The following is an 8,796-nucleotide window of genomic DNA, read 5'->3' on the forward strand; positions in this document are numbered from 1 at the left end:
GGAGGAATAACTAACTTGGATTTTTTGGCTTTGGATTCCCATTTTTGCCTTAATACTTGAGCTGCTTTCGCAACTGTATCTCGAAGGCGAAGAGTTGGATAATATACCACACCAAAGAACTCTTGAAAGGATCGGATTTCTGCCAGGTGCATACCTTTGGTCTTCTTGAGATCCTGCTTCTGCAAAAGAAAAGCATCTGTCATGCATTGAAGACAATCTACGAGGGGCTTCGAAATCTGGGCCCAATACTCAGACCAACAGGTTTTGAAAGCATTAGTGGCATAATACGAAGGAGCATAGTTGAAGGGGCTCAGGTTGAGGAGTTTCTTGTTATAAAAGTGGACAGTCGTGTCAAAAGCAGAAGCCTTCTTGATAGCCCCGGGGTATAAGACAAGGCTCTTGTCAAACAAGGTGTTGGGCAAAGCTTGGCTAAGCCCAAACTGTCGAGAAACCAATTGAGGATTGTAGCAACACAAAGTATAGTCACTGCTAGCAAAGCCTACAGTTAAAACCCTAGGCGAAAGGATGGTCCTCCAGAGCGTAACATGATGTTCCTTGGGCAACGCAGAGTCACACGTGTTAGGATAAGAATTCCTCAGCCAGAAGGGGCCGCGAATAGCCCTGCTATAAGGAGAAAAACTAGAGCGATAATGCTTCAGCTCAAGAAACATGGTAAAATATTTTCTGAAATCAGCCTCAAAGCTCGACGCATCATAAGCCGGTGTCAGGGTCTCGAGCCTGTGAGCACCAATCCTGGTGTTAGAAACAGCTGGGGGATCGTCTTGTACCGGCAGGAGAGATTCGAAGACCGCGTTCAACCAAAGTTGAAATAACCAGAGAGGTCCAGCCGCATTCAAAGAGACGGTTTTGGTATTCTGGATATCCTCGACAGCTTCATTCAGCATTTGATAATGGTTGCCAAGAACAAGCCTAGCCATGGCAAGTTGTCGACCCTCGTGGAGCAAGTTGGCTAAAGGTAAAAGCTTGGCAGGTATACGCAAAGACTTGGTACAGAAAACGTAAGCTGAAAGCCAATACAACAAGAATGTGACATGTTCAGCATCAGACACCTCACCACTCTCGACATAATGGTCCTTAATAAACCGACCAAATGAGATGTTATCAGTGGGAATCGAAATGGGGTTAGCAGCTGCGGGCGCGGAGTGATAATCATCACCAATAGGCCATAATCCAGTGATGGCAGCAACATCCAGAAGGGTCGGGGTAATCATGCCAAAGGGAACATGAAGACAATTAGTAGACCTCTCCCAAAAGTAAAGCGCACTCAGCAGCATGGCAGGGTTATACGAGATTTGGGATCTCGACATCTGAATCAAGTCGAGAATCCCAACATCCTTCCAGTGTTGCCTCTTGTCTTCCTCAACCCTATCTAACCATTTGAGGTAGGCTTTGTCGTTAGCAGAGGGGTTAGGAGGAGCTGAACGAAAGGCCCGTTTTGGGTCATTGAGAAATGGCATGCGATAAGAAGGTTGGAAAGCCAAAATGAGCTCTTCTCCTCTAACACTAGGGTGAAAAGATCCGTGTTCCTCAGGAAGACTATTAGGCCTATCATGCTTCACTACTTTCAAAGGACCCAAAATGGCGCGTAAAGTACCATTAACAGAGAAAGGAATGAGTACCTGGGATTTCCAGATAGCCCTCTTCTCCGCTTCGTTGGGGGGTTATGGGATTGCCACGCGTTTGGATTCATCCAGCTTAAGCTCGGTGGCCAACGGAACGGTCTGCTCAGGGTTGGAAGCCATTGAAGAAAATGATAGATGTTCTGAGGAAGAAGAAAACGGAGGAAGACGAAGTGAGAACTCTGGAGAAGAAAGTTGAAAGCTTTGTGAAGAAAGTAAAGCTTGAAGAGGAATGTTAATGGGGTATTTATAAGCAGAGATGCAAACGGACCCAAGGCCGCATTACGCCTCAGTTTATAAAATTTGGAGTCCAAGTGATTATTTTATTAATTAAATCATGTCATTGCCCAGCTTTTTGACATAGACGAAATCATGGCCCTAAAAAGGCTATAACTGTCAGCTAGTGGAAAGTCATCAGACGTTATGACTACTGATTGGACCTAGGGATCGAACGGTCAAGGGCACAAAGTATTTGAATCGTTGAGATCGAACGGACGCGATAAAAAATGCTTGGTGTCTTCAAGCTAAAGCAGTCGACAACCAACATTTTTGGGGGGCAACTGTTGAGCCAAGATCTTTAACACTAAGATCCTCGACACCGGTGTCAGGAAGATGGTTTCTCGACAGAAAGGACCATGGTGAGGCTTGAGGCTCGTCAGGTAACATCCCCCAAAGTCAAGGAAGTAAGGGAAAACTCGACAATTCAACAAACTCAGCGAAGGAAGCAGTTACCGAGTGATGGGCAATTATCAGCACGTGTGCATATCCACGATGCCACGGATGGCGGCGGTTACCCACGACTCAAGGCCACCCACGTCACAAACAAACAATTAAAGTCACGTGCTCAAAGCTACCGGCTGAACGTGGGGCAAGGCGCCAAAATTCAAACCCACGAAGTCATCATGTGCTGAAGGACAATCGCCAAGAACGTGGGGGAAGAAAGAAGCACTATAAATACGAGAAGAATCATCAGGAAAAGGGTTCCCAACTCAACTCTGAAAAACTCACCAAAAAGCTCTAACGTCCGCATCAATGAGACTCAAGGAGCATGACGTGATGATGGAGGAGTACGTTGCAGAACCAGTTGTTTAGTTTTCTTGCATTAAGCTTGTCAATTTCCAGTCCAATTGTGTAGCTTCCTGTCGAAATCTACGTTTCATGTTGCTTTCATTTCATCTTGTTTTTATTTGATCTTCTTGTAATTGATCCGTGTTTAATGAAATCCAGTTTCTCTTGAATTGCTCATTGTTGTCGAAAAACACCCACTCACACACCACACTTTGGCAAAGCGTTTTCTCAAAAGGACCCTGAATCTAAACTTCCTTTAGTCGAACTAAGAGGATATTTGTTTACCAAAAATCACCGTAAACAGTGTGGTATCACATACAAAGAACGTGAAAGAGCACGAATAATCGCAATTGAGATTAGATCACTACAAATGTTCATCCACCGTACTTTATTCCTCCTTCTTGTTGTTTGAAAAATAATTATTTTTTCTCCTTGTGGCATTGATATGATCTCGACAAAATATAACTCACTCGGGACAGATACCATCTGCTAAATAATATCTTGTAAGTCATATGATACAAGGCTTTATTGCAATGTATTGAACTACAAGAGCTTCTATGTTCAAAATGTCAGAAAACACATCAATTGCGTTTACAATGTTAATGTCATTGTTTTATTTTGGAACAACCAAAATTATATAAATAATAAGAGAAGAGGAGGGCAGAGCCCAGTACAACGGAAACTAAAGAGAAAGCAAGAAAAAAGAGAAAAACACTTCATGCAATACGAAAGTAAAGAGGAAAAAAAGAGCTGCAAAGAACAGGGCACTTGATCAAGAGAATTAGTACGGGACCAGCCACCATAATCTAGCAATAGCAACCCTTGAGGCCAGAAAGCACTTCATGCTCAACATCATACATCACAGGGTTGGAAATAGGCCTAACCATCAACAGGATTGGTCACGTTACATACCCACAACGGAGAGTCCCGGGAAACACCTTATTTGGCAAGCTAATCAACTCGATCATTTGCTTCACGAATGACGTGGTGGACACCAAGACAGTTCACTTGGTCAATGAGAAAATCAATTTGGTTTAAATCGTTTAGTAGAGCCCATATGGTCTATTGGTTTTGGAATTAACCCAACCTACTGCCAAAGTAGAATCGCTTTTGATGGTGATATTGCTCAAAAGAAATTGTTGACAGAATAGGAGAGCCATCAAAATAGCCTTGACCTTTGCTTCAAAAGCCCAGCCGTTGCCAACCTTTTTAGAGAACATGTCCAGCGTTGCTTGGTTAGCATCACGGACAATGCCACCAACTCCGCAAGGTCCCATATTGCCAATGGATGAGCCATCGACGTTGAACTTGAGTACCCCAGATTGAGGAGGATCCCAAGAAGCTATGCAGGGACCGGGAAGTTGCCTCTTAACCTTGATCTTGCAGAAGTTGATTAGCAACTGTGTGATCTCGTAGGGGCAGTCAGGACATGACACTTTTACCGACCATGAAGCTCTCAAAAGGTGCAAGTCCCACACCTCCTGAGTGGAAAATCTCTTTCCTTTAAATAATGCATCATTCCTACCTAGCTAGAGGGACCAAACTAGTGCAGCAGGAATTATGTTCCATAGTAACTTATCGGTGCCAGAGGCTAGAGACACTATTACAGAAATGACATTTTGTCACGCCTTTATTGTCACGGTTATAGGCGGAACCGTGATAATAGAGCAATTACCACGGTTATAAAGGGAACCGTGGTAATAGGTAACAATATTTTATTAATTTTTTAATGGACCGTGACAATAGAGAACTTTACTCTTCAAATTTTTTCAGAATTTTTCCTAAACCCTATCTCCCACGCACTCGATCTCCCACTCTCCATCGACCCGTTCCCTATCTACCACCGCCGCTGCTCTGTTCTTCTCCCACCGCTGCAGCCACTGCTCTGTCCTTCTCCCACCGCCGCCGCCGCTCTGTTCCTGATTCCGTCTTCCACCGCCGCCGCTCTGTTCCTGCGCCTCTCTTCCACCGCCGCTCTTGCATTTTGCCCACAATCTATTACCCGGGAGAGGCTACTAGCATTGTCCTTAGTGCTGCAACTTCTGTTTGGTTGCCGGTATCGCGACAAAGGGTGTTTGATTTTCTGCGTGATGGACAAAATAGAGGCAAATGGGACATCTTTTCTAGTGGTGTAACAAATCAGGAGATGCACCGTGTTATCAAAGGGCAAGGACAAGGAAATTGTGTTTCTGTACTTGGAGCTAGTAATAATGTAAGTACAGTCATTTACATTAAGCACTTTTGTCATGAACCAATTAAGGTTAAGCTGTTAGACGAAGAATATTAGATTGGTACCAAACCTAGCCCGAACTAAGAATATTAGATAAAACATTAGTCTAATTTCTCAAGCACTATAAGCAGGGTAGCACTAATACTAGTACTAGTACTAGTTAGTAACCAAACATTTAGAGTTTATGCTGATTTTTTGTAAATTCCCACTTGTTCTTTGAGTGCTGATTTTTTGTAAATTCCCACTTGCTGTCCTGCACCTTCTTTGAGTGCTGATTTTTTTTGTGTAACTGTATTGCTATTTTCATTTTAAATTCCCACTTGTTCTTTTCTTTTTTGCTTGTGTATTTGCCTAATTTTAATTACTCTTGTTTATTTTGAAGGATTAGAATTGCAATCAGTGTATCCTGCTTGGGAATCGGAAAATTGCAGAGGAGCAAGTGCCACGGCTGTAGCTCGTAGTCATAGGCAAAGTTACTTGGTTGATTTGTTGTATCAATTTGGCAAAAAGGTATTTTGTTTTACATCTTTGCTTTGTTTTTCCTTGCCTTACCTTCATTTCAGCTTGATTTTTTTTTCCTTACTTTGTATCAATTAAGTGAGTTTTGACATATGGTTCAGAATTTAAGCTGCATATGTATACATAAAAGCTAAGTTCCTGTGAGCAAAAGAGATAACTGTGTACAGTACATGTTGACAAATAGAAATAGAGAACTAATTGAGGCCAGGTCAACGGAGGCTTATCATGTGTAGTTTACTTCTATGTCTATTGTTTAGTTTGTGTCACCTTGTGTTTTAGAATGAAGACATTAATTAACCTTTGTCCACCACGTAGGTATGGACCGTAAATGGATGTTTGCTAATCGCTTATCCGATGAATATGATGTCGGGGTGAAAGAGTTTGTTAAATTTGCGGTTCAAAATGCAAAGAACCCAAATAGTTTGCTATGCCCTTGTTTAGTTTGTTTGCATGGTATTCGAGTTAATCCACTTGAATTAGAAGATCATCTAATTTGCAAGGGAATTGATAAAAACTATATATGTTGGTCAAATCATGGCGAGTCCAGATTTGATTATAGTGATGCAGCAGATAGTGTGAGATCTACCTCATTTGGAGCAGAGGAAGATGCATGTGATGGTGACCGTGTTGAGGAAATGGCGAAGGCGGTTGAAGATGATCTTCGTGATTGTCCTCAAATGTTTGAGAGGCTGAAAAATGATGCGGGGACACCTCTTTATAATGGATGCTCTAAATTCACAAGACTATCTGCGGTCTTAAAGCTGTACAACTTGAAAGCTGCCAATGGATGGACTGATACGAGCTTCACCAACCTACTAACACTCTTAAAAGATATGCTTCCAGAGGGAAACGTTCTTCCCGGTCGACTATATGAGGCTAAACAAATGTTGTGCTCTATTGGAATGAGTTATGAGGATTCACGCATGTCCTAATGACTGCATATTATTTCGAAATGAATATGATGGAAACAAGATGCACAAGGGAATCTGTTGCATCGCCAAATCAACACAGGTCTCACATTGGGATAAGTGCCAATCAACTTAACAGTTGTACTTTTCTCAACATATATTCAGAAAAGGTTCTTATTCAAGGGAAACAAATTAAAATACCAATAGATCAAAAAATATTCCATGATGTTTATATGAAGATTGAGCATATTGGTCGTGAGGAAGTCCGTGAAATCACTGGGCATGGTGAATTAAGTGCTTCAGCCGTTTGTGTTTATATGAGGTACTTTTTTAAACTTTACTGAAAACAAGTTTTTGGTTTTCTTATCTAAGCAATTTTTTAACATTGTATTTTATTTGTATATTCTTATTTAAGGTTCTTATTTGATCACTGTGTGGCTGAAAACTTGAGTGAGAAATTTGCCTTTTTGAGTCCTCATCGAACGGCACATGGGCTAACCAATCAAAGCCAATATATTTCGGATGCAATTATGGCAAATGCACACCCAAACCAATTATATCTTGCACCGGTCAATATAGGGTGAGAAATATTGGATGAAATTTGTAAATATTAATTCATAGTTACTTGATTAATTTATATGATTAGCTACTTGATTTATTAATATTATAATTTAACATGTCTTGCTTGTAGGGCACATTGGGTGTTGGTTGTGATCAATGCCACTACAGGGACCTTATTTTACTTGGATCCTATACATGGTAGTTTGAATCAACGCAAAGTCATGAAAGAGATGTTTGATAAGTAAGCTTATATAGATCTACTTGTTATGTTAGTCATGCTATTCAACATATTTAATCATGAGTTTTTCATTCAATTTGTTAGTGCAATGATGATCTACCGTGCTAATTGCAATGACAAGAGGATTACATGGTCCAAAGCCAAATGGAATACTATAAAGGTATACATATTTACATAACTGAAAACAATTAGATCTAGCTACCAAATCACTGATATATATTATATTTGTTTTTTATAGTGCCCTGCCCAAACAAATTATATAGATTGCGGGTACTATGTACTAAGCTTTCTAAAGGAGATAATTGCGCACAAAAAATCTACAATTCCACAAGCGGTATGGAACTTTGACTAAATTCTTAATTTTTCCTATTTTTAAGTGTGACTCTAAATTTTGTTACTTTTACCATCATTTTGCAGTAGTTCTCTGATTGTCAATTTGGCTTCTACGATGAGGATCAACTAAATGAAATTAAAGAAGAGTGGGCTACTTATGTGTTAAAGAATTTTGCCTAGTGTGGGCTATTTGGTTTAATTCCTTGTGAGAGTATGGGCTACTTATGGTATGGAACTGCACTGCATGTTTTTTTAGAGTATTTGGTTCAAGCAGTGTACTGTACTGGCTAGTGTGGGCTATTTGGTTTAATTCCTTGTGAGAGTATGTTCTCAACAACAATTAGTATTGTTTTGGACAAATTGGTGTAAATGTATTGTTTTCTTATTCAAGGTTGGAATATTTGAGTAATTTGGCTAGAATATGTGAATGTTGGTGATTTTATGCAATTTATTTTTCAATATAAACGTACTAAAATTTATGCACACACCAGGTAAAAAAAAATTCAAAAATTTTGTAGCAATTTCACAGACCAGGTGTATGATCTATTGTCACGGTTATAACCGTGGCAATATATCACGGTTATAACCGTGGCAATATAGGCCACCTATTATCACGGTTACTTACTCAACCGTGGCAATAGAGGGAACCTATTGTCACGGTTACGCTTTACAAACCGTGATAACAGGCTAATCAATTGTCACGGTTAAGTAGGTAACCGTGACAATATGTGGCCTCTATTGCCACGGTTACGTTTTACAAACCGTGATAACAGGCGTATCAATTGTCACGGTTCCGTCTTTAACCGTGACAATTGAGCAATTGTCACGCCTTCTATTGTCACGGTTAAACCGTGACGAATGGGCGGTTTTAACCGTGACGAAAGGCCTTTTCTGTAGTAGTGAGAGTCCCATTCCACTGCCAACGAGGAAAGGGAACCAAGAACCACCCATTGAGTTCCTTCTCTAGACAAAATTCCATTCCACAAAGGCCAGACTTTTGAACAATGAAGGAAGATATGAGAAATTGTTTCAGGGGCTACCCCGCATAGAGGGCAGAGATTACTACTTACCACCACATTGCGCTTCCAAAGATTATCCCTGATTGCAATCTTGTTGTTGGAGGCTTGCCACATCAAGAGATTAACCTTGGGTGGGATGATTTTCCGCACCTGGTTAGTGATATGTAAAACTGCTATGCTAAAGACCTTATTCTCGGCCCACTTGCATAGGGATTTCACTGAAAATCTTCCTGAATTATCCAGATTGGAACCCATAATGGCAAAAAAAATGCACAACAAA

General features: G+C 40.7%; 1 protein-coding gene across 3 annotated transcripts; it reads left to right on the plus strand.

Moving 5' to 3' along the window:
* The first annotated feature begins 5,308 nt into the window (after window positions 1–5,308).
* Window positions 5,309–7,535, plus strand: LOC130735566 (uncharacterized). Of its 3 annotated transcripts, none has more exons than XM_057587508.1 (6): window positions 5,309–5,448; window positions 6,005–6,687; window positions 6,781–6,945; window positions 7,057–7,167; window positions 7,249–7,324; window positions 7,403–7,535. In XM_057587508.1, exons 2-6 carry the CDS (start codon window positions 6,389–6,391, stop codon window positions 7,514–7,516), a joined length of 765 nt encoding a protein of 254 aa, XP_057443491.1. In that variant the 5' UTR covers window positions 5,309–5,448; window positions 6,005–6,388; the 3' UTR covers window positions 7,517–7,535. The 3 variants fall into 3 exon arrangements, with proteins under 3 accessions (XP_057443491.1, XP_057443492.1, XP_057443490.1); XM_057587509.1 differs by lacking the exon at window positions 5,309–5,448 and adding an exon at window positions 5,815–5,910; XM_057587507.1 differs by lacking the exon at window positions 5,309–5,448 and having other exon boundaries at window positions 5,817–6,687.
* Window positions 7,536–8,796: the final 1,261 nt, after the last annotated feature.

Source organism: Lotus japonicus, chromosome 2 (genome assembly GCF_012489685.1).
Source record: "Lotus japonicus ecotype B-129 chromosome 2, LjGifu_v1.2".
In the NCBI taxonomy this organism is placed as follows: domain Eukaryota; kingdom Viridiplantae; phylum Streptophyta; class Magnoliopsida; order Fabales; family Fabaceae; genus Lotus; species Lotus japonicus.

Bases quoted from the DNA above. Each gene is read 5' to 3' on its own strand.
- LOC130735566 (XM_057587508.1), top strand. From the start codon at position 6,389: ATGACTGCATATTATTTCGAAATGAATATGATGGAAACAAGATGCACA. The intron at 6,688-6,780 runs GTACTTTTTTAA...TTCTTATTTAAG, and splicing joins GCCGTTTGTGTTTATATGAG to GTTCTTATTTGATCACTGTG. The intron at 7,325-7,402 runs GTATACATATTT...TGTTTTTTATAG, and splicing joins CCAAATGGAATACTATAAAG to TGCCCTGCCCAAACAAATTA.